We start from the raw sequence: 26,484 nt of genomic DNA, 5'->3' as shown, positions 1-26,484 counted from the left end.
ACGAAACACTAGACCCCTTCCAGTGTGGCTTCCGAGAAGGTAGGTCGACAATAGACCACCTTGTTCGCATCGAGGCAAACATCAGAGATGCGTTTATTCATAAACAGTTTTTACTTTCTGTATTTATAGATTTAGAGAAAGCGTACGACACGACATGGCGCTTCGGAATTCTGCGAGATCTTTCTGCGATGGGGGTCCGCGGTAATATGTTAAACACAGTCGAAAGCTACTTGTCTAACCGCACGTTTCGCGTAAGAGTGGGCAATGTTTTATCTAGAACATTCACCCAGGAGGCTGGTGTGCCACAAGGGGGCGTGCTTAGTTGCACACTCTTTATTGTAAAAATGAACTCCCTGTATACAGTTATTCCACGCTGCATGTTTTATTCTGTGTATGTTGATGATGTACAGATAGGTTTCAAATCATGCAACATTGCTATCTGCGAACGACAGGTACAGCTTGGATTAAACAAACTGTCTAAATGGGCTGATGTAAATGGGTTCAAAATAAACGCACAGAAAAGTACATGCATACTCTTCTCAAACAAAAGAGGCGTGACACCGGTACCAAATCTCACGATCAATCGAGAGGAACTATCCGTGAGCAGTGAGCATAAATTCCTGGGAATAATTCTAGACTCGAAGCTTACCTTTATCCCCCATCTTAAATATTTGAAGGCAAGGTGTCTGAAGACGATGAACCTTTTAAAAATTTTGTCGCGCACAACATGGGGTAGTGACCGAAAATTCCCTCTGAACTTGTACAACAGTCTTGTCCACTCACGCCTTGATTACGGAGCTATAATTTATAATTCTGCAACGTCAAGTGCATTAAAAATTCTAGACCCCGTTCACCATCTGGGCATCCGCCTCGCGACCGGTGCTTTCCGAACAAGTCCGATCCAGAGCCTCTACGTAGAGTCGAATCAGTGGTCACTTCATCTGCAGCGTTCATATAGTAGTTTTACATATTTTTTTAGAGTACACGCGAACATTGAACATCCCTCTTATTCAACCATAAACGACATGACCACTGCCACACTCTTCGAAAATCGACCGGCATCGAGAAAACCGTTCTCTTTGCGTGTGAGGAATCTTAGTGAGGAAATGGGTGTTCCGTTGCTTGAACACTGTCTTATGGCTCCAGCGAAACTGTTACCGCTGTGGCAGTGGCAGCTCATAGAGTGTGACACATCATTCGTAGAGGTCACTAAGCACGCACCAGAGGCACATATCAAAATGCATTTCCTTGAACTCCAGTCCAAGTACACATGCACAGAGTTTTATACAGACGCTTCTAAGTCACGTGACGGGGTGTCGTATGCAGCCGTCGGCCCATCCTTTTCGGAATCCGGTGTACTCCACCCGGAAGCAAGTATCTTTACGGCTGAGGCTTATGCACTATTGTCAGCTGTGAGGCGTATAAGGAAATCTAAACTTCAAAAATCAATCATATTTACAGACTCTCTAAGTGTCGTAAACGCTTTAAAGTCACCCTGTAAACAGAAAAATCCTATACTCATTGAGCTCTATTCCGTACTGTGTAGAGCGTATGTATCTAACCAGCATATCATTATATGCTGGGTGCCTGGCCATAGAAGCATTGAGGGTAATATGCTAGCTGACCGAATGGCTACGTCAATAACATCGCACGCCACCAATCCTACAGCTACTGTTTCTGCAACAGATTTGAAACATTTCTTGCGTAAGAAATTGCGAAGCCATTGGCAACGCCTGTGGGATGAAGAAACAAATAATAAGCTTCAGTTGATTAAGCCACAGTTAGGTTTCTGGCCCTCCGCAACGAGAACACGGCGAACTGATGTCCTGTTCTGTCGTCTCAGAATAGGTCATACATTTGGCACCCATAGTTTTTTGTTGACCGGGGATGAACCACCAACCTGTGGTAGATGTGGTGAGAGGCTAACCGTCCTCCACGTTCTCCTGGAGTGTCGGGATGCCGAAGCAGATAGAAAAAAACATTTCCCTTTAGCTTACCGCTATCATGTCCCTCTGCATCCCAGTATGTTTCTTGGTGAGGAACCGCTGTTTAGCACCAAAGCAGTCCTCGCTTTCTTAAACGACGTGGTACTGCATGTTATAAGCCCAATAAATTCATAGCACATCCTCCCTCCAGAGGATGCTGCTGTGATAGTAGTTTTGTATAAGCACATGCCTCCAGGCCCTTGTGGTTCAAGGGCTCTGTTTAGGCAGTTGTGCTTCTGTCCAACTACTACATTTTAAATATTTTAAATATCGTGTCACTCTTTCTCAATGCATTCTTCATTTCATAGTACACCTCATTAGTCATTTGCATGATCTTAGTACCTGTATATTTTACGCACTTTACAGCGATTATTTTTAGGCCCCTTTACAGCCACACTTCATCAACTTCTCAGAATTCATCGCTCCACTGCACACTCACAAACACTGGCATGGCGCTCTTTGGCCATAACTGGCCCTTGCGCCATAAAACACCACACATCATCATCATCATCACGTTCCAGGGAACCCTGCTAAGCACCATGAAGTGCCAAGGACCCCCCCCCCCCCCCCCCCCCGGAATTACGTAACCGCAATAGAATGTCCGAATTAACCGAATATCAAATTATCGAGGGTATCAAGAACACAATGAACAAGTGCTTACTACATCAACACGCTTTTATTTACTGAATGAATCAGCAAATCTTGTTTCTGTTTTGCTCGAGCAGTGCGGAAGCTCATATCGTGATTGATTAGCGCTCGCAGCGCAGCCCCGGCGCGCATCATCTGAAACGCGCTTTTCACTACCGCGCGCACATCCCGATTATTTTTTTACCAGTGAGTAGGTCGCCAACAAATCATCCGTCCATCGCGATGTAGCTGGTGCTCTTCATCTTCGACAGCTTTGCACTGAGTCAAAGCGAAACTACCGCTAGCCGCAACCGCTCCGTACAAAACCGCGGTTGCTATCGACACGATCGTGGATGGCAACATTGAGGTTCTAAATTGACAGGCGGCCCACGCACACACCAAGTCAAAACGAAACTACCATTTGCTGCAACAAGTGCGGACGAAACCGCCGTCGCCATCAACGCGATCATGGATGGCGACTACGCAGTTGTGAAGCCACGCAACGGACGTGCACACAGTCAAAACGAACTACAACCGCTCCGGACGAAACCGTGGTGGTTATCAATACGATCAATGATGGTTATCAATGTGCTGTTATCGGAGCAAGACGACTACGCACTTATGAAGGCTCGCGGCAAACCGCCAACGCGGTGCTACGCACGGTGATAAGTGCAAGAATATAGCTTTTAAGGGCACAATTACACCCGAAGCGTTCTGGCTTTGCTGTCAGTCACGTATCACGTACGATTTTCGTTAAGGACCACGGCGATGCAGACCGCGCCGCTTCGTTTTCGGTTGGGCGCTAGGGCCGTTTTTGCTCTTTTGTGTCGCGCATTTGCGGTGCTCCGTGCATTTTTTTTTTTTTAATGTTCCGATGTACATGTGATTGTGCACGCTATCGCACCTACCCTATCCAAGAACGGGAGAAATGCGCATGGTCGTAAGTTACGGCTTCCGAGATTCACGAGTGCGAAAGCTTAGGCGCGCTGCCTGTTTTCGGAGGTTGGGTGGCTGCTAGCTGCTGGGAGATTTATTGCGCAGTTTGCGCATTGCTGTTACGCACTGTGGTATGCTTTTTGACACTCGGGCATGGGTAATGGAGGTTCTTTGGATCAAGCGCACCTCGTGCTCTCGCTGTCTTAGCCACATGGCGAGCGCGGAACCAGGGAAAATTTATCAGTGGTTTGCGGAACCCCACTTTGAGAACCCATGCCATACAGCATGGAAGCTGTGCTGCTGGATGAAATTTCTGTGTCAACCCAGTGTAAGTGCAGAACTCGAAAAAACAAGGGAACGAGCGTAGAGTTACAAAGAAGAATCACCGCGCATTTCAAGTACTGAAGCAAGGCAAGTTTCACCGTGTGGAGGAAGAAGTTGTCAACTATATGAAGAGGTTCCGCAGTGAAGGGTGTGCAGTGTCCTCTCAGCTGATCCAGAACCATGCGCGGGCCACTGCAAGAAGTCACAGCATGCCCTCATCATACTTCATCCATAAGTTCAAGACATTGAAACCAATAGGCATGAATGTTACAAAGAGAGCTTTAGAATCTATTTGCTATGCTAAACTTTAGGTAACAGCACTTAGTTATTTTTCATTGGGTTGCTCTTCTTTTTTTTAATTCGCTTGTCAATAATATTCCAACCTCCCATTCCTTTCATTCTTATATTTATATATTTACCCGTTTTTTTACAAGAGCACCATTTTGCTGCTGCTACTTTTATTCTCTCTTTCCTAGACATGATAGTTCACTGACCTCCAGCGGAGCAGACACCCCCCCCCCCTTTCCATTGTCCAGCCCCCTTCCACGAAAAGAGGAACCTACAATGACAGGGCAACATGCTAACACAGGGCACTGCCTCAACTTCCTCCACCAACGATCAGTTGCGCATTATCTTTCTTTTCAGTTCTGCATCCTCCCTGCTAACACACCCTCGCTCATTACCTGATGATAAGTGGTTCTTGAGGGAAAGGGAAAGGTTGGCGCTATCTTCTGCAGCCCTTGAGGGAGCACGGCTCAGCGCCAATCCTCGTCCACCTGCCTTACCCTCTCTCCCTTTTAGAAGAACCGTACCTATAATACTGTGCCGAGGAGAGCATATGTCGCCTTAAAAATGACAAGTCCACTTGTCGAAACGTTGGCTGCTGCCCTCATCTTGTTCTCTTGATTCTCATCAGCTTGCCCTCGGGTGAATTTAAGGCCAGCAGCAGTTGAACAACCTGTTTCATGCGCCGGAATGGACTGTGCCTCAGAATGTGTACAAGGTTATGCCAACAGCTACCGGCAGACTGCGAGGACAAAATCTTTTCATTGCTTTGTCATTCGGATCTGAGAAGAGAAGTTCTTGTTCTCGAAAATTGGCAACACGGACAAAACCGCTCTGAGCTTTGACATGCCAGGAAGCCGCACAGTGGAGATGAAAGGTGCCCGAAGTGTGCATGTGGTGTTGACGATAATGGCGGATGGCAGGAAGCTGCCGCCATTCGTTGTATTTAAGGGCACTCTTCCGGCTGGTATCCACATTTGTGCCCAAGAGAAAGGGTGGATGTCTGTGGAACTGATGGCTTAATGGCTTGCTTCGACAATTTCCCACATATCCTTATCCATATTTCTATACATCACGGAATAATCCTTAAACAGTGATTCACACGCACAATGGTCACAATGCACTCAGACATGCCCGTCTCGATAACAGTTCAAGTTTTGAATATGCTCCCTTAATTTGTCATTGAGGCATCTACTTGTCTTTTTATTTTCTGCTCGAGAGCGCGCTTACAACTCGCATTCCGATGTGCTTTGAGCATGCAAACGAACCGCTCGAAGGGGGACGGGGAACAATATGGTATGCATTGCTCGCAGAGGAGATTTTAAGTGCACAAGCTTATTGAAGGCATTTCCGCTTCATCATACAGCTCTAAATGGCCCACCTATGGACTCGCGTCTGATACTTCAAGGCAGAGGTAGAAAGCAGAGAGAGATGGATAGCTGCACATACCTTCTTAGTACACGCAGTCTGCTCCAGATTTCAAAGTGTCAGATGCGCACCTTACTGACCACGTCAAAGACCAAAAGAGGCTGTTCGCTCAGCAGTGCTGGTGACAAATTCTTTGATTGCATCTTCTAAGTTGGGCGGTCCTTTCCTTTGAGCATGCAAAGTGAGATGTGTTAGCCTCCTCTGCATCATACATTTCCGCAAATAAGTTCTCACTCGGCAAAAAAGTGTTGAGTGAGCATTCTGCCGAAGCTACAGAAAAGAAGTTGCATGTATTTGGCGAGTTGGTCTAGCAGCTCATGGACTTGTTTGCAGATTTTGCCTGCAGTCTTCGGAATGCTTTGAAGTGATAAAGACTCAACATGGAGCAAAGTAGAAAGAAAAAGTCGCAGTTTTGCCCGAAAGGTGAAGCATAGAGTGGGATAGCAAATTAGTGGATAGCTATACAAAGTAAGGGTAGTAGTTTGATCGGCCGTATAAACTTGTAAACATACACGTACTAACTAAATTAACAAGCATGGTGACATGCGTGCACAAGCAAACATGAATGCATCCCACTCGATGACCACGGAAACTGGCTGGCAGAACGCTGGAGTAAGTCAGCGCAGCAGCAGCAGCGAGCAAATTGAGCTTTGTGCCGGCGCTCGCATCAACACAATCTTAGCCGCGAAAACACAGTGAGGGCGGGCTCTGCCCCCACCGCAGATGGCTTTCAAGACACAGCTGTGCACATGGGCGGGTGTTCGCTGCACTGAACGTAGGCCTCCCACTGTGAGGCTGCTTCAGACCTAGGTGAGTTGCAACAGTGCTCATGTGGTCCCACAACTGCTGAAACGCGGTTTGAGACCTCAGGCGGGACATTGCCTTGCAGAGTCTCTGCAGGTTCTTTCACACTTGCAGCATGAAACGTTTAGCATTGGACAACTCTTGCTATTTCCTCACACGGACCAAACAGAGCTATGGAGATATTTATTCCCAACAACGTATCAAACTTTCCCAGGAGTATTTGGTATACCTTCAAAACGGCTTTGCTGCTGTCTGCCATCAAGCCTGTTCCTTGGAGCATCTCACTGAGTGTTTTTTGAGCCCTGGCGTAGTTCTCATGTGAACCTTTTCATCGACTTTACCCTGACTGTCCATTTTGTTGGGCACAGTGGCAGAAGGCTATTTAGAATTGACTATGGCTCATCCAATCGATCCCCTACTGAGGGAAGAATAGACGAATAAACACTTTTGCACTCTTTTGATTCAAGAATGACTTTGGAAAGATCTTTTACGGTACTCAAAGCTTCGGCAATGATATCGCAGCTTTTACTAGACTCCTGCAATACAAGATCTAGGCAATGATTACTACAATGTACATACAGAGGTCTCGGCTCTGAATCACTCATATTTTTCTGGACTCCTGCAAATCGGTCGGGACATGTTAGCTGCCCCGTCATAGCAGTGGCCATGAGTGTTGTGGAAATCAAGGCCAAGGTGCAAAATCATATCTTTGATAACCATGTACAGTGTATCAGGCTCTGCCATCTGACGTGTTGTACAGGCCAATATACCGTATTTACTCGAATCTAGGCCGACCCTGATTCTAAGCCGACCCCAGAAAGTCCGAACCTCGAATGTAAGCTGAACAAAAAAAGCAAAGACAGCGTTCACAAAATGAAAACAGCATTTATTGAATCTGAGCGTGCAGAGCTCATTCAACGTCGTCGTCACTGCTAGACTTGTCGCTATGTTCCTTGTCACTGTCACCTTCAAACAGTGCACTATCTTCGGTACCGTCAAGAGCGTTAGATATGCTGCACTTTTTAAAGGAACGCACAATCAAAGTACCTGGGATGTCGTCCCACGCTGCAGCTACCCAGCCCACCAGCAGCAATAGCGATGCACGTTGAATGCGGCCCGTTGCCGTTAGCATGTGGTCTTTGTCAGTGAACCAGTCCGTGTACTATTTCCGCAGATGATCCTTGAAAGGTTTGTTGATGCAGACATCAAGTGGCTGCAACTGGCCTGTCATGCCGCCCGGTATGACAGCGAGGTCCGTGTTCGCTTGGGCGAACGCAGCCTTCGCGTCGTCGGTCAAGTGCCCACGGTAAGAGTCGAGGACAAGGAGAAAGTTCTTCGTCAAAAGGGCTCCTGGACGCCGTCGCCACACAATCTTAACCCACTGTTCCACCATCGCCCCCGTCATCCAGCTGTGACAATTTCTTCGGGGGCAGACGAAGTTCTCCGAGCGAGCTACATAGCCCGATGGTGGTACAGCTTGAGTCGGGCGACGTGCGCGACTTGCGTGTTACGTGACCGCCGGTTGTGTGAAGTCACTCTTGTGATGACGTAGGTCACGTCACTCAGTCGTTTCAGTATGACGTATGGGCCAGTGTATCGAGACAGAAACTTCGTGCACAACCCCTTTTTCCACACAGGTTTTGAAAGCCAAAGTCCCCAGGAGCATATGTGACGAGCACATGTCGAGCGTCATAACAAGTCTTGGCACGATCTTGAGAGAGTCCTGAGGCGGGCCAGTCGACGCGCTTCTTTGGCACGGCATAAAGTCTGGCCTAATGAGTAGTCATCATGTGGGGACCAGGGAAGGATGTTGTCGATAAAGCTTTGGGTGTTGCGAGCGTAGAGAAGAAAGAAAGGCGCATAGCCGGTGTCGTGCTTGGCAGTATTGTAAGCGTACGTAACAAATGGTAAGATTGAATCCCAGTTTTTGTGATTGGTGGAGACATACATGGCAAGCATGTTGGTCAGTGTACGATTCGTGCGTTCAGTGAGTCCGTTTGTTTGCGGATGGTAAGGGGGTCGAGTGCCGGTAATCAGATCCACAAAGACGTAGTAGTTCTTCAACAACGTCCGCACTAAACTGCCGCCCACAATCACTAATCACAACGCTTGGAGCACCATGGCGGAGAATGACGGAGTACAGCAGGAACGATTAAACGTCTGCTGCTGTAGCCGAAGCGAGCTCCACTGTCTCACTGTACCGGGTCAAATAGTTCACACACACAATAATCTAGCGACAACCGGAAGTAGACTTGGGGAAGGGACCTAGCAAGTCGACACCAACTTTTTCAAATGGCACGGTTGGCGGTTTAACTGGCTGCAAGGCACCCGCAGGAGGCGTCGTTGGCTGCTTATGGCGTTGGCAAATGGCACAGCTGGAAACGTACTGCTTCACCATCTTCCAGAGCTTGGGCCAATAGAAACACTGGCGCAGTCGGTGAAGTGTCCGAGCAAAGCCAAGGTGGCCTGACGTGATGTCATCGTGCATGGCGTGAAGTATCATAGACCTCAACGTATGGGGAACCACAAGCAGAAGTGGAGCGCCTTTATCAGAGTAATTCTTGTTATACAATAAATCTTCAAAAATAATGAAAGGTGATCCGTGTGCAGGTGACCGAGCGGCGTCAAGAATAGCTCGAATAGAAGGGTCATGCTGTTGCTCAGACTTGAAGGCGGTGGCATCAGGGAACTCAGCAGAGATGGCAAGGAGGTATTCATCTAAGTCATCGTCCATATCTCGCGTGCTTGCTGACGGAAGGCGAGATAAACAGTCAGCATCGGTGTGACAGCGACCACTCTTGTAAGTGATAGAAAAGTTGTATTCTTGAAGCCGTAATGACCACCGAGCTAATCGGCTAGATGGATCGCGTAGTCCAACCAACCAACAAAGAGAATGGTGGTCTGTTAATGTCGTGAAGTGGCGGCCGTACAAGTATGGTCGAAACTTGTAGGTGGCAAAGACTACCGCGAGGCATTCCATTTCTGTTACGGTGTAATTCCGCTCAGCCTTGTTAGTAAGAGTACGGCTTGCGTAGGCGATGACTTGTTGGCGTCCGCTATGTATCTGTACGAGTACAGCTCCAACACCCAGACCACTAGCATCGGTGTGAAGCTCAGTTGGGGTCGCTGGGTCAAAGTGGCGCAAAATTGGAGCTGAGGTGAGTAGAAATTTTAGTTGACAGAATGCGGACTCACATTCAGTAGTCCATATAAACGGTGAGCCCTTGTGAAGGAGTGACGTGAGCGGATGAGGTAGGAGTGCACAGTCCTTAATAAAACGGCGAAAGTACAAACAGTCCCAGGAAGCTGCGGAGGTCTTTCACCGTATTCGGCTTGTTGAAGCCACGAACGGCTCAAAAAATGCGTTTTGACGTTCGCCAAAGTGGCACTTTTTGGACTTTAGTGTCAGTCCAGCTCGCCGTATGCAGTCAAGCACAACTTGGAGTCGTTAGTTGTGCTCGTGAAATCTCTTGCTGTAAATGACAACGTCGTCCAGGTAACATACAGATTTCCCATCGAAGTCCCCGCAGGATGGTGTCCATGAATCGCTCGAATGTTGCCGGAGCATTACACAAACCGAAAGGCATTACGTTAAACTCGAAGAGTTCGTCCGGCGTTACAAAGGCAGTCTTTTGCTTGTCTGGCGGGTGCATCGGTATTTGCCAGTATCCTGAGCGCAGATCGACAGAATGCCTTTCCACCAACGGTTATCACGACGGAACATACTCCTACAGGATGCAACAATTCACTGCCAACTCCGCGAAACGTGGTATTTCCATCCCAAGCAAACATCACTTTCGGTCCGAGGAGATTCTTGAACGCAAGACACATCACAGACACAGAAGCACCAGTATCTACTAAAGCCACAGTATTAAAGCCATCGACACAAACACACACTTTGTTCTTTACCATGACGACAAACGGAGGCATTTGAAAAAGTGACCGTCCCGCGACCTCGCCTTCATCGGTCGCACCGGCTAGTTTCCCAGCTGGGGCGGCGTAGGAGAGTGGCGACGTGGAGATGGCAATCGACGTGTCCGAGTCGGCGGTGGAGTCAGGCTGCGGTCGGACACGGGGGAGTCATTCCTTGGCATGTACGTGTAGTCTCTATGTGGCTGGCGGAAAGGGACAAATGGTTGCCAGGATGTAGCTTCTTACATGCGAGGCGGATATGCGCGATCTTGCGGAGCACGCTGTGGGCGACGGCGGCAATACCTCGCGATGTGTCCCTGAGCCCCGCAGCTGTAGCACGCAGGTGGGCTGCGATTTTCTTTGATGTTGGGTACAAGCCTCCAAGGCGCATTGTAGACGGGAGACGACCCATGTCGAGGCTGTCTGTCATGTCGACGTTCAAAACTCGTTGCTCGTGGCTGAATCATGGTGCTCTGGGCATGGGTGTTGTCGGAAATGGGGCCGGTCACTGCAGGCAGGTCGCAGCCAGGCCGCCGGCGCCTCCAAGTAGCTCTCGTCAACGGAGCATTGATGGTACACGCAGTTGGAATCTGGGCCTTGAAAATGAGCCAGTTCATCTCTAATAACTTGCCGTACCAAAGCAGCCAGGCCGTTAGAGGGAGATACGTCCACACTTGCTATGTTGGTCACGTCCAGCCGACCAAACTTCGGAAGAATGCGGCATGTCTTCAGAGCCTCGAACGTACGACAGTGACACTTTAAGTCGGACAGGGTAGTGAGGTCTTCCTTAGAGATAAAAAAATTGTAGACATCTTCGGCAATTCCTTTGAGTAGGTGTCCAACCTTGTCCTCGTCCGACATGTTTGCGTTCACAATTCCGCAAAGCTTCAGGATTTCTTCAATATAAGTGGTACACGTCTCTCCCGGTAACTGCACTCATTGGGAAAGTGTCTGCTCGGCCTTTTTCTTTTTCGAAAGCGAATCGCCAAAGCATTTCTTTATCTCTTTGACGAATCTGCCCCAAGTTGTGAGCGAGCCCTTGTCGAACCACATGAGGGCAGTTCCCGCAAGGAAAAAGACAATGTTAGAGAGCTGCGCCAACGCGCTCCATTCATTGTGGCGGCTCACCGTCTCGTAGCGTCTCAACCAGTCCTCAACGTCCTCATTCGCTTTGCCTGAGAATGTGCGTGCTTCTCGATGAGGTAACTGAACAAGTAACTCAGCGCAATATAAAAGACAGAAACAAGAAAAGGACAAACAAGGATGAGGTGTCCGGTAACCGGCTTGCCTCGAGCAAATGCTTCTGCCGCACGCGAACGTCGCCTCCGTCCGAATCGCTCATGTCGACGTCTCCCGGTGGTAGCCCGGTGAATCGTTTGCTGCGTCGAAGGGGTAGTAGAGCTCGGGCGTCCAGTGTGATGTACCCACCACCTTCCACCAAATTGTAACGGATGGGATGGATTTATTTACAAGAATGATGGAAGGTTAGCGTAGCACAAGGGACAGGACGGTCATCCAAGCCCATCACAGCGGCCAGCTCCTCGCACACACTTCTACTTCCTCTTCCTTCGGCTGCGCCGTGCAGCACAGCATCACAGTTGCGCGCCGCTTCTCGTAGCCCGCAGAGCGCACCTTCACCTCCTTGACACCCTTTTCATTCACTGGCATGTCAAAGTAAACAGCCGTCTGGTCGGCGTTGCCGATTTGCCCAAGGTTGTAGCCTGCCGCTTCTCTCTTTCGCAGCATGTCGCTCTGAACAGCTATCAGCATTTCTTCAGAATCGCTTGGCAGCTGCTGGGTGATTGAAGTGCGACGTCGGAGGCTGAAGCCTAAGCGCTTCATGAATTTCTGAAGCCAGCCCCGGCTGGCTTTGAAATTCGTTGGTGTTAGGCCTCGCTTCCTTGAAAGTTCCCTCGCTTTCGCTTGGAGCACTTCTGTTGTTACTGGAAGGGCAGCTGCTCTCTGCGTCCAAACGAAGTCTGGCAAAACTGTCTCCACTTCGTGGTGACGGCCTTTCTTTGGTCCGGTAAATGCCATCCTCGTTGCGGCGCACGCAAAAAGCTTCTGTCGTTGTCCCCTCCAACGACAGACGTTTTTTCTCATCGACGCCAAAGTCCCGCCCGGCTTGAAGGTTCGACGATGCCTCTGCGGCTATCAAAACTTTTCGCTTGAAAGCAGCACTATAGTGGCATCTCCTGCTTGGTGCCATCGCGATAACACCACTCCGCACACCGATACGACACAGGTCAAAATGGTGACCTCGCTTGTGTACGGTTGGCTACTGGCATGGCTAGTAGCGGCTGCAATACCGACTTTTCTAGATGGCGCTAGCTATGTACTGTATTTAGCAGTTTCAATAAAAAACTGGCGTGTTTTTTAAAATCCTCGAATCTAAGCCGACCCTAGAGTTTGGAATATGATTATCTGAAAAAAACTATCGGCGTAGATTCGAATAAATACGGTAGTTCTCGTGGACATTGAGTGCCCTTTCAGCCAACGCACGCAGGTGGCAAACAGCTCTTCGACTGTCACATCAGTTGTTTTGTCAGCTATTATGCCGCATAACGGGCTGCAAACTACATCTCTAACAATTTCCCACTGTATTGTGTGGGCCATTATCTCACTTAACTCAGCACAATGTGTTGGCGGGCTAGTTGGTGCGAATCCATAATTACTTGTTTAGCGCAAAAACAACGGACACGTGAAAGACGACAGGACAAGGCGCAACTCTCAACTAACATCATTTTATTGTGATGTCATTTGTCATTTATTGTGAGTGTCATGAGTGCACTCTGGCGATCAGATGTTGTGGTGGTTGCCGCGCATGGTGCTCACTGCGCATGTTCTTGTTTCAGCTCTATATAAAGGAGGGATGCAATAAAATGATGTCAGTTGAGAGTAGCGCCTTGTCCTGTCGTCTTTCACGTGTCCGTTGTCGTTGCGCTAAACAAGTAATTATGGACTCTTAACTCGTTCTGTACATCACTGCTTATCCATTTGTCCTTCTTTGCCATCCATTTCCTCATGCTGGAACATCCCCTGACCTTTCATAAAGCGAATCGAGTAGATTGTCGTCGTATTTAGTGTGCCCAATCAGAGCTTGGCCCATGCGACATAGGTGGCGGATGGAAGCTTACAATGACACGTAGTGTTGTCCTGGCTTCCTCCTGCTGCTTGCTACACTGCTGTGTTAGGAGCTGTGTTACATGGTGTCACAGACCCCGGTGAACGAGGTGCAGACGCCGGACCAAATTCCAAAGCTGACTTATCAGCTTCCGAAAATAATCCCACGAAAGCAAGGACAATTAAAGAGTGGGCCCTCTGGTACGCCAGCGAACGCCGGTTGCTGTCCAAAGACCGAGTCAGAGCCCAGAGTTGTCAAAACACAACAAAATATATTCTTCACACAAGGCAGTTACACACACACAACACAATACAAATCAGATGGGTATTAACAACCACAAGAAAATAACGACAAGCACTAAGAGTCCAACACGTAAAACACAAAATAAAAAGGAACACTAAGTGTCCAATCGTATTCACCAGTGTTGGTCTTGAAGTCAGACGATCTCGGCGTAACTCGGGGCAAATCTCGAAGAAAGAACGTCTTCCGGAAATGCAGACGCTCGATGAACCCGTCGACTAGCTTGCCAATGAATCCCTTCTTCCGCAGACGCTCGGTCATCACGTTACATCACTTCACTGGTGCGGACTGAACTCTCGAACTCCCTGAATTCCACAGTGATTCTCGCACGGCGGTTATATAGCTTCCACAGGCGTTCTCAAACCTTCCTATCGGAGTCGTGATCTCGTAGCATGGCCAAAGTTTGGGAACCGTCGAGTCTTTTCTCGCACCTTCGACCGCTGCTGTCGGAGCTTTGTCGAGGGGGAGGAGTTGATGACTCATGCTGTTGGCGCACGCTCACGCTGTAGTTATCTCTCTCGACTCGCAGGGTGAGAAGGTTTATCGGCGCGCGCGTGGGCTCTCTCTCTCTCGCTCAGGTTAACGTCGCTTCGTCGAGGTTCTTCTAGACGTTTCGGCACGGTTGTTCACGTTGTTGTTTGAGGCGTATGTGCTCTCCCCCTCTGTTGAAGTTGCCGCAGGGCCGGCGTGTTCTTTCGCTGGCTTGCGTGACAAGCGGCGCGCGCTTGGATTAAGCGCTTTTTGTGACACATGGATACCCCCTCTGCCTTGGCACTGCAAGTGGAACTGTCTTTTTTCATGCCATCGGAACCTGTTTATAGCTTTTTTTTTTTCAGTTATTAAAAACCATTCTCAACACGCAATTGCATCACGCCAGTCATGATGCAATTGGCGTGAATAGGCACATTCCTTCACAGAGAACAGGGTGTGCATAAATGTTTAGTATGCGTTTGCAATCACGGAAGAGTGGGAATAAAATAAAAGAAAGAAGATAATTGTCATGACATCGCATTTCTTTACAGTAATTGAGGTTGCTCGTTGTGGTGGAGGTTTGATCAAGTAGACAGTCGCATCGACACCATAGTCTGTTACATACTCTGCCAAGCAAATGGATACTTTCATTCTGCACATCTACTTTAGTTATTTGCGCACGTTGTCGGTAGTGCATGCCAGATGCGGGCCTTAAGACTCTTTGCATGCCAGTATTATACTCAAGTGAACTTTGCGAAGTTGGGTGCGATGTGGAGGTTGCAAAATACTCTGCTCGTTACTTGTTTGCATCTCAGTTTAGCGATACCCCTACAACCATGTCGCACATGTTCTCGACAGCCCAGACACAGCGAGAAGAAAGTTGTTTGAAGAAAGTTTAATGAACCGACAAGGTGCTGCTCACTGAAAACTTGGGCTTCAAGTTGGGCAGCTGCGCATGTGGGGTCCTTGCCAAATTTTGTCCCCGACGTGTCTGAGGTTAGATCAAACACCACATTGCAGAGAAGGCGCAAAAATAACACGAGAGATATGGGGAGGGATGAATTGATGACCAACTTTTTGTTTATTTGACATGCCGACCAAATGAGGGTATGAGGGAGTGGGGATGAAAGATGGAGGGATAGGGGGGCTGAGCACCTTAAAGGAAACTCCCGGAGGGGCTTGAGCTCTCCCCCTGCCTCCCCGGTCCGGAGTCCCTTCACCAGTGGCTCTTTTTCCATCTGGATGTCCTGTTGTATGTCATGCTAAAACACTGATGCTGGCACTCATTCATTCATTCACAAAACTTTATTAGAGTCCTGAAGCTCGGTTTTCTCAGACCGAGGCGGGCCGCGTCCACGTCGGCACTGTCAGGCCGAGCCTTATGGCGCAATCGTGGACCCTCTGGACAGCCCGTAGTTGAGCTTGACATCGTCTTGTGCCAGTAAAGCCATTTTCGTCGGGGTCGGCGAGAGTCGCGGGACAGCCCGCCAGCATGTGTCTGATTTTAATGATGCCTTCGCACACGTTACATTCTTTCCTAATTTCTCTTTCGGGTGGTGAATTTTATTTACGAAATAGGGAGTTGGGTACGTCCCGGTTTGCAGTACACGTAGCGTGACTGCCTGAGCCCTGTTCAACTTACGTGTGGCAGTGGGAATTGCCTCGCCCCAAGTAGTAGTACTTAGTTATGTCGTTGTAAGTTAGTAAATGATCTTTATGATCCCCGTAATGGTAGTGGGCGTCGGTTCGGTTTCTGACCGGCACGGCACGCAAGTCCTCGTGCCAGGTCATTCGTCACCTCGTTGAGGTTGAGCCAAGCCTCGTCCACTTGTCCCATATGTGCAGGAAACCAGCGGATTTCAGTTTTGATAGTTTCTATCTTGTCGATAATTTTAGCCGCAGTCCCAGCGACATAGCCTTTGTCAAGCTCTTAATTGCTGCTTTGAATCGCTATAAATGAAAGACCATTTACGGTTCCTGATGGCTAGAGCAATCGCGGCGTGCTCCGCTACCGTGGAATCCTTAGTGAAGATGACGGCGTCCCGTACCTCTCCCTGGCTGTCGACCACCACGGCCGTGTAGGCCTCTTTGCCTTTGACCCAGGCAGCGTCTACGAGGGCCGCCTGTTGTCCTAGCTGTTCAATTTCTTTCAACAAGCTTTCGCTCTCGCTTTTCTCCTGCTAACATTGTGTTCTGGGTGTATGTTTCTCGGGAGGGGGGGTTCTGATCCCGTCTCTAAGGTTCGCGCTCAACTCTACCTCGGCCTCCTTCAGGTTCCTCGATCTATTGGGGTCTGTCCCTATTGCTTTGAGTATAAGCCTGCCCGCTCGCGTTTTCGTCAGTCTTTCCTGCTGCGCCATCTGTTGCGCTTCCGCCATCTCTTCTATCGTATTGTGTACGCCTAGGTTACGTCACGTTCGAGGTGCTGTTGGGTATACCTAGGGTAGCCTTGACTAACTTCCTGATCATAGTGTTGAGCTTGTTCAGCTCGGCCTGCGACCATTTGAGTAGACCTGCCACGTAGGTGAAGTGACAGAGAGCGAAGGCGTGCACTAGCCTTAGAGCGCTGTCCTCACCCAGGCCCCTGTGTCTGTTGGTGATTCTCCTTAGTAACCTGATGACTTGGTCCGTTTTGTTTGAAATGTGTTGAATGGCATTGAGGTTGGTACCTCCCGCTGCTATGTGGAAGCCTAAAACTCTATCTAATCTTTTTGACCTGCTTGATCGCGGATCCGTCGTGACAGCGTAAGATAATCTTGGGTTCCTCCCTGGGGACGTAGCCCTTCAACCCCTGCCTCGATGTTTTAGGACCAAAAGCTCCGATTTTGCCGCCGAACAGTTTAGTCCCATCTCGCCTAGTGTGCTTTCCACGGTGTGTATGCTAGGCCAAACGGAGACTAGACTGCAGGATGCTGGCACTTGTTACGAATTATTTCACTGAATTGATATTTAATTGAATGCACTATTAAAACAAGCTCTTTGAAAGAACTGGAATTATGTATCAGTGAAGTCATATTTGTCAGCACTGGCACATTCTGAACAGTGCTGTGGCTCTTCTTTCCTGACAGTGCTGCATGATCTGCATGGCTTGCCGAGGCCACCTGTGGATCCCGATATTCAACAAGTGGGCACCGTGCCCATCTTCGAAGAGTTCTTCCACAAGGAGGTGCTTGGTGTGCCAGACGAATTCCAGCCCAGCAATGCCAACCTCGTGCTGCCCCTGCTGCCACCCAATGAGGTACGTTTGTTGAACCCTCATTACTTGCTTGAAACAATGGGTGGCAGAAGAAAGACAGATCGAAAAGTTCCTTGCAGGCTCTGTTGCACTATTTTGAAATGAAGTAATTTTTACAACGCTTCTCTGAAAGACAAGACCCACACATGTCTATCTTATCAGTACACATGTCATGGAACAAGCCACTACGTTTGTTGCCCATGGTTATCAGTTGAGCAACAGTGAGTCTGGCTCTAAATTTCCTCTGCAAGAACTATAGTTTTGGATCATATATTCATGACCGCATTGCATGACTGTATGCTGTTTAGAAAATGTCACGGGGCTCCTTTACTGTCACCCTTTATGTTGTGTGCTTAGCTTTTCGTGGTGTAAACTTACAACATAAAATTTGTAATGTGTAGGTTTGGGCACACAGAGAAAGCTATCAGTTAATGTCTGATATTGATGGAACATGGTTATAACAGCGCATATGAGGACGGATACAGAAGAAATGCGCAGAGGACAATCGTTGAGTCCTCTTTCTTTCATTCTTTCTGTGTCCCGTCCTCATGCGTGCCGTTATATCATGTTCAACCAAGCCAGCATCCGAAGCCAACTAGCCTGTCCAAGTCTCTTAATGTCTCATAATTTTGAAGTGAATAGATGGTGAGGTGTGCAGAGAAGCAGAACGCATTGAAGCTGTTTGATCTTTAAAAAGAGAGCAAAATAAAAAAAGAACCCTCCTGTTAAAAGGTGCTTCCCTCTTGTAAAGCTTATTTGCAATTTTTTGTCAGTACAGACTGGCAGGCAGAGGTCTAGTTCCACATGCTAAACCTCCACTAAAACGAAGTCTTTGGGGCAGCAAGTGGACCTTGTCGAAAGTGAGGAGATGGTAAAGGAAAATTTTGAATTTGTGAAGTGCATTCCAACAGTGTGAAAGCTTGCGAAACCTAATACAGTAGACTTGCTTAATTTGACTGTGGGTAATTCTGTTTTTTTGGCTAGTTCAATCCCAACTGAAGGTTCTGGCCGAAATTAGCCTTCGCTAGATAGTTCAAACTTGGCTGGTCACCACTATGGTCATTCCAATAGCGGCAGTGTCCGTATTGGTGACATTTGGGAGACAGTCAATGCATCGAACACACATCCTCTCCTCTCAAGAGATGCCTAGTTTTGGCCTGCCCAAAGATGATGTTAAAGGGAAAGTGGTATTTACACAAGTAGTTAACAATTAATTATTACAGTAATTATTTGCTTATAACACATACCTTTTTTTTCCAAGGAAATTCTTCCTAAAATTTCTCGAGCGGTGCAGTCCGATATGAATCCAAAACCGCATTTTCTACAGCCTACCGTCAGAACCAGCCTAGCTAATGTCATCACCATTGCCATCACAAGATGGCGACAATGAATGGCGACCATGAAGGAAGGAAAATACTGAGGAGGGGCCCTGACGTCACTCTTTGTGACGCCAAGTGACGCCGGAAGTTTGCGTTATTCCGCCATCTTGTCGTGACAGATTCTTCTCTCTTGTTCACATTTCTCGCTCGGGCGCACGTGCTCCGCGGCGATCCTAAACCGAAAGATCTACAGTGCAGTCCACTTATAACGATAGAGAAAAACGAGAAATCCGATCGTTATAACTGATCATCTCTATAGTATCTGGACTGCCGAAAAAAAAAATGCCGAACATACCTTTGCAGTCCCGAAACCGAAACTGCCACTTTCGTTTTAAAAATTTACGTTGTAGAAAGTAGGCCGTGAAAAATAAAACTTTTTTAATACCTCTAAATAGCGTCTCAATCGTTAAGCACGCTGAAATAGAAATCTGCACTTGCTTTCGCGGAAGTTTCGGATTCACAACCGCCATGGACGTCCATCTGCTGCGCGAACACTGGCGGGTATAATTTAGCGTGCGTAAATTCAATGAGCAACTCGATCGACGACGTTGCACTTTGGTTGAACCTCGGGGTCGGTGTCAAAGACGGCCATTGTCAATCTCGTCACTGTTGCTGCTGTCGTCGCCTCTGTGCCAGAACGAGGCAGCACTATTTGCACTCAGAAGCTACTCCATTGAAGCACCACCTATTTCATCGTCAGTAGCAACGTGCTCCCAGAGTTCGGACACCACCTTGTTGGTTTCGCCCATGGGGGTTTCGTCATGGCGCACGAAGCCTGCCTTTTCCGTTGATCGGCATGGACACTGCTTCTAGCCTTCATGATCGTGGCGCTCCCTGTTTTCATAATCGTCGATATCATCCACTGCGCGAGCTCGTACTTCGAGTCTTGCAAGATTTGCAGCTTCGTCTCGAGAGACGTAGCTTTGCGCTTTGTCGGCGCACCTCCCGCTGCTTCCACGGTGAATTTCCGCGCTCGCTGAGAGAGGGAGACTGTAAAGGGAGCCTAGGCCGCTCAGGCGCCGCTTGCTTATCGCTTTCCTCCCCCTCTTTCAGTTTCGTCTCAAGGGGCGCACCTGCCGCTGCTTCCGTTGAGAGCGCGGCAGGGAGCGCAGGCGTTATCATCGTTATAACCGATATATCATTATATGTGGTATCGTCATATGTGGACTGCACTGTAATTGCGATGTATCATGTCATTACCATTGTCGATGTCACGTTGAAAGATGTTCATGATGAACTTCGCAAATTCGACCATGCGGTCGAATTCGCTGATTTTACCGGCTTTTATGAAAATTAAGATGCTTTGTCAGCCCAGCCAACTGAACTGTTCTCACCAACAGCTGGTACCGGCCACTGCCCAGTTCTTGCTTCTGTTTAAAACGATCACCTTCATCGCTCGCTTCTGCTTGTTTTTCTCTGCTTGGACTTCGTGGGGTTCTCAGACGGATTTGCAATCTAGACGCCCGGCACTACGAAAAAAGTCTACGCATGCTCACTTTAAATGATACTCTTACAAATGGAAATATTTAAGCCCTCCTGCACAAGACTTGCAGATAAACTTTTTCTGGACTTGAGACAAAGGGTGTGCAAACTCTTACAGTTGCCAGTCACAAGTGTTTATGGAAAAGGTGACTGAATTAAAATAATGTTTTTCTCTATGTTCAAATCGTATTAGTGATGCAATTTGGAGAAACTGCTGGACAAATTTATCGTGCAAACTGGCGTGTGAATTGTTCATTTCTTGCTCCTGGTGTACTTTGCAATTTCGCTTCCACTTGTACATGTCATGAATGCCTTTGCAATATTTTTGTGCAGTACTAATGTTATTTAGTTTAAAAAAGATTAATTTGACCCACGTGCTTTCGTGAATGGTGCCAGGGATTTATAAACAACCCCCCTCCCTTCTTACAGGCAGGGACTCCTCCTGGAAAAAAATTACGCTGAACCCATGCACTGTGGTAATCACTTTAAGAAACATTTACTCTTTCCGGAGGTGGACGCTACGTGGCCTTAATTTTGAGTTTTAAGTTTATGTTCAGGGTGCAGACGACAGTGCTACACTGCAACTCGCAGGGAACGGAGAATCCTTGAGGTCGCGCTAAATGCTTGCGCGTGAATGAGATGCAATATTCACGTTTGGTCTTTCTGTTTTACCATTTTAAAGTCAACGTACTCGTATGCACAATACGTACAGTACGAGCACTACCCCTATGCTTAGTCGTAAAATTTACAATGTGGCACATTGTTCTCGTTATTGTTAAACTCCGAACGACTAGACTGGAGAACCAGTAGAATTTACAGACAGTATCCTGGAGAGCTGGCTTCACAGTAAGCACTGCTAATGCTTGCGTGCGAGGTCGAGAGAAAAAGAATGTCCCCTGCTTTGTGAGCAGCTGCAATGAAGGTACCGCTTCTTCCCGTAGGAATTGCTGCCATTCAAAGAGCTTTTCCACCATGAACAGGCTCTTAACATCAGATAGATGTCACATAACACCCGCCCATGTCAACGTGCTGGTGAAAATTTCTATCGAAGCTCCAAGTATCCCCAATATTAGGAACGCAACAGACGATGAAAAGGATCAATATTTGCAGTTTGTGGGCCAAGCCTACATGAAAACAAAATATTAACTTGAAATTTTCAGATACTATGCCATGAAAATTGATATTACCGATTAGAATTCATTTCATACTCGTATCTCATTCTTAAATAAGAAAATCCTATTTAATTATTCTTCCCTTTTCTACCACTGTTGCCCAATTCATGGCCAGTCCCCCGTAGTGGGATGATGTGAACAAACAAACCACGTCAGGTATTGTGCGGGGTGACACGTGCAATTGTGTAGTCCCAGCTTTTCTTGTTTATTATTTTGTTAATGTGGCAGCCACGGTTGGTCGAGTAGTTTCTTTGGATATTGTATGCACGTAATTGCAGCGGACACGATGCGCATACATAGGCGCCAACTACGGGGGGGGGGGCTCGAGCCCTCCACACTCCCCCCAAACGATGCCGAAGCCCCCCCCCCCACTGCTAAAATCTCATTACCAGATTCCTGTTACCTAAATCATTTATGGTTTCTTTTGAGTTGCCTCTACCTTTTCCCTTAAAGTGTTATTGGTTAAAAGCTAACTGCTTCATTATTGATACAGGCATGCACGGCTTTTATTCATACTTTCGCTTTATTTCTGAAAATCCTGACAATAGGAAAACAAGCTTATTAGAAGCAGCAACGGCGGCTACCTCTTTCTTATTTTTTCACCCTTCAACATGTTATTCTAATTTCTAGTGTGAACACCCATGCATAGACACATTATATTTCAAGACATACACAGGACAAAGTTTATTATATTTTTAAAGAGAGAGAGAGGTAGCCAACTAAAAATTATTTCTAATGATATGGATAGCCTATGTCTAGAGAATGAATATGTTGCTGTATGTTCAACTCGCTACAAATTGCTTTGCGCACTTTTTTGACACTGAAAAAGACCTTCAGACTTTAGTGACCCTTTTTGGCAGAGTCTTTTCAACAGTGTGTGAAATGCACATGAATGATATATGAGTCTCAGCATTGCTTCTCTTTCCAGTAGGTAATGCTAGCAACTAATGAAAAAAAGAAAAAAAACTTATAACTTACAACATTTACTGGGGATGGAAACATTGCAACGTGTATGCAGAGGTCATAAATATATAATTAACGTAGTAACAGAAGTGATGCCAAGCCGGATTCACTCGAAATCAGAATCAATAGCAGTCATGCGCAGCAGAGCTTTTACTAGGACTTGGAATAAAAAAAAAAAACTGGCTGCAGTTACGCCGCAAAGGCGAAGCAGTATTAGTGATAGCAAAGCATAAGACAATTACACGAAGGAAGATTCTTCGCATATAAATTCATCTAAGAGCTGCACCCCCAAACTTGAAAGGAAATGTTCTTTTTAAAATCCAACCGAGAAGGAATCACGTTCACCGCTGATTCAGATCGCGCTCCATTGCAAAGTTTCCCTCGCAGCGTACTTTCGCCCGTCGCCACTATAAAAAAAGAAGTCGGTTACAACTTAACAAGATAGGAGAGGCGCGCCCTGCCCTGATCAATGAAGCACAGCAGCCGATTGCCACTGCGACTAAATAGTCCCACTGACGTGACTCGGCCCAGCTCGAAGCGCGGGCTACCATGTCCTCTGTCGGCGGGGTCGGCGGCCGTCTGGCTCATGACGTCAGTCTAGAGTGCGCGCTCATTGGTGGATGCTCGTGTGCATCCGCCTTTGAGGCGCAAATGTCGCTGCCTTCTACAGTTGTACATGACTATAGATGGCGAGAGGAGGTGATCACGGGGGTTTAAGGCGGATTTCATACTTGTAGTTGGAAAAATGAGATAAAATAGCCCGGTCCCATGTAAGGCTCATTAGAATTGTGGCAAAAAAGTGCGGCCCTCACACGAGTCTGTATGCTGGTTATATCGCCTATATCAATTGTAACATTTACTGACTAAAATAAACATCGTGCAACGCACAACATGAAATCATCAATGCACGATAGTGTAATCATCGCATCAGACAACGAACTGATGTCCTTAATAGGAGAGAGAAAGGCACCAACTTACAAGCCAAAGCAAACCACCTGGCTTAAAAAACAACGCAAAAAGCAGGAGTGAGGGCATATGGGTAAGAAAAGACGCGTGGTTGCGCTATTTGTAAAACTCCCTAGTCTATCTGTGCATTTTCCTTATTAATTTTTATTTGTTGTATGCTGCATTTGCCGCTCAATAACACAATCCATGCTGTTCCTATATTTGCGATCGAGTCCTTTCGCGCTTTTGAGATATCGCTGTCTTATTTATTTATTTGTTAATATGTTTATTTATTTTGGGCACCTGATGATTTTTACTCCATAATCCTTTATTCTGCCTCCAGAAAAAAAAATGAAACCAGTGGCATAAGGCATGCTTTGACAAGTAATGAAACTATTACGTAATGGAATCACATTATACTTATGCTAATAAGTCGTCCTAAGTTGTGTTCAGAAATTGTTATACAGTCGAATCTTGTTAATTCGAACGGACGCTCTGGTCCCGTCAAAGTTGTGTATTTCAATGGGCGAAAACAATCGGTAATTCGAACGTGAAAGCATTTGCGACGGTTAATTCGAACATACCGCAGATCGACAATGCTCTCAGCAGCGCGCCAATAACGCAGCGGAGCCTTTGGCCGGCATTGCTCCAACACCGCCATAAAGCAAAAGCTTAGAAGAGACCCCTTCATGCATCAGGCCCAGTCCGGCCAAAAAACTGCCCACGCCGGCAAACGCTCGCTTCCCGATAACAGAAAACGAAACTTCAGGGCGCGGCCTAAGCTGGCGCCGGGCCAGCTGGACCAGCGGCGTTGGCACCCGCGCCGGCAAACGCTCGCTTCCCGATAAAGGCAGAAAACGAAAAAGGAGCAGGCTAATCTGCACCAAGCCGGCTGTACTGGCCGGGCGCGCACGAAGGCAGTCGAAGGTGAGGGAGTTGAGAGAGAGAGAGAGGGTGAGGGGAGCCACTGAAGCCACTGCCACCGAGGCGGCGGAGTTGCTGAGGCCAAATCCGCTTTCCTGCCGCCCTCCTCCCTCACCTTCAATGGTCTCAATGGCAACATCAGCTCTACATGCAACAACAAGGACGAAATGCCTTGTAACATGTGGTTTAATATGCTTGCTTAGAAGGTTAATTAGTATACATCTGCTCATTAGCAGCTTTTCCGTCACCATTTGTTGAAAAAAAGCGCTAGCCTCTTGAACCTCTTGAAAAAAATCTTGAGAAAATAGAAAAATACCATGACTACGTCACTTCTTCCACACTTTTCTCCTAGCGCACGGATTGGGTAGGGCCTCTCCTCAGATTTTTCCTTCCTTCATGATGGCAACAGAACCAGAGAGGACCAGATACGCTTGGCGATTGTTGTGGAGTTGTTTGATAAATGCTTAATATGAAGCACGGTATGTACTGTACGAAGGACGACATGTTATGGTTCTTCATAGAATGCAATAAAGTGATGTCTGAGTGATGACAATGCACAATAAGTACAGTCGAACCTCAGTATAATGAACACGGATATAACGAATTATTGGATACAGCGAAGTAAATGAAATATTTCGTGGGAAAGCTTTTTTTTTTGTGAAACTTTAGTCCAACCTATCAAGCTCTGTGACATGGTTCATTTCTAGGTGAGATCATCTGGCAGTGCCAGGTATGCCCATTGCAAGTTTAAAGAAGCATTAAGAAAGCTTTTTTGTCCACCTTTCTTTTTTGCAGACCACAGTGGCCACATTTGGGCGACTTTTAGATCGCTATGCCAATGGCAACCTCGCCGATTCCTTGCCAGCGCTGCAGGATAACTCGTCGTTTCCCGAGCTGTCGGCAGCTCTCGATGCAGACAGCGTTGACGACATCCGCTGTACTGAGTGCACGTCCAGGAGCCTTCTGGAAGATGACCTCCTGTCTGTCGGCAACAGAGCTTTACGCAGTCATGCAGTCGGTGTGAGGAGCTGCGAGCCACCCGAAAGAACTACGACGTGCTGCAGGCACGTTTCATTTCGTACTTTTTCTGGCCTGCACTGATGGACACTCTGAACGTTCCCAAGACAGTGGAGCTCCCCCCATACCCACAAAAGAAACGCAAGAAGTACTACCGTGCAAAGTCCAAGCTGAATAAGCCATGGGTGAGGGAGATGTGGAAGGAGCGCAAGCAACGGGCTGCAGCGGCAGCTGTGTCTGGTGCCATATCGGAGCAAAGGGATGGCAGTGCAGAGGAGGCCGACACTGAGCTGGCCTCTAGTGCATCCCACTCTGCCGTGGATGCATAGGCTGACTTGCATGCACCAGCTGCTTTTTTTTGTTTTGTGCCTCTGTATTTTAGGCATACCAATATTACCATGTAAGTAGATGGCAATAAATTTAAAATTATTGATTTATTTTATTCATGGCAATCAAAACTTGTAAATTGTTTCTTTAAGTACTGCAACTCTAGTTCGGGAATGTGGCAGTTGGGAACACAGTATATCTTCATATATATCAGTGCACAGCAGTTAAGAAAATACATAGACAATTTGTCATACAAAGATAAGCAGACACTTTCAGGTGCAGAGTACAATATTGAACAGGTCGAAAAGACCATATCGGCAAAACAGCTAACAGGTATAACCATCATCTAATAAAAGTGAAATGCTGACTTTAAGACTAGTAAATGTATGTCTCCATAAGGGCCGATTTTTTAGACCATATAGCTTTTTAAAAAGTTGCCTGTGGCACATATCGTCATTGTAGTCCTTGAGCTACATTACTTTAAGCAGCAGACATTACTCACGCAAAAAAATCGAAATGCATAATTGACTAATTAACAAATATTGTAGTTAGCTTCCTAATTAACTACATCACTGCACATATTACAGCCATCAACACTTCTGAGAAAATGCACTGTTCTTCCTCTTACAGGGTGCGTACAGGTTCTTGAAAGTCCTGGAATTTTTTCCTTCCTTGACAATCCTTAAATTTCGTGAGCAATGCACTCTGATATCGACATCGCAACCTCCTTTCTGTGGTAGAGCGCCGTCGATCTTACAAACTCCCCATTTCAGAAACAATATGCTGACACGAGCACACATGGTTCTGTTTTGCAGAACTGCACGGAAAAAATAAAAGGCTTCAC

General features: G+C 47.2%; 1 protein-coding gene across 1 annotated transcript in view; it reads left to right on the top strand.

The window, feature by feature from the left end:
* Positions 1-25,642, top strand: part of LOC119438615 (snRNA-activating protein complex subunit 4) — a 121,452-nt gene extending 95,810 nt beyond the window's left edge. Inside the window, 3 exon segments of the mRNA XM_049660627.1 lie at positions 17,265-17,434; positions 25,092-25,296; positions 25,299-25,642. Coding sequence (XP_049516584.1) covers positions 17,265-17,434; positions 25,092-25,296; positions 25,299-25,642 — 719 coding nt within the window.
* The last annotated feature ends 842 nt before the right edge of the window (positions 25,643-26,484 follow it).

The sequence above is a fragment of the Dermacentor silvarum genome, chromosome 1 (assembly GCF_013339745.2).
Source record: "Dermacentor silvarum isolate Dsil-2018 chromosome 1, BIME_Dsil_1.4, whole genome shotgun sequence".
NCBI classification, from domain to species: Eukaryota; Metazoa; Arthropoda; class Arachnida; order Ixodida; family Ixodidae; genus Dermacentor; species Dermacentor silvarum.
This window is presented reverse-complemented; position numbering and strand designations above follow the sequence as displayed.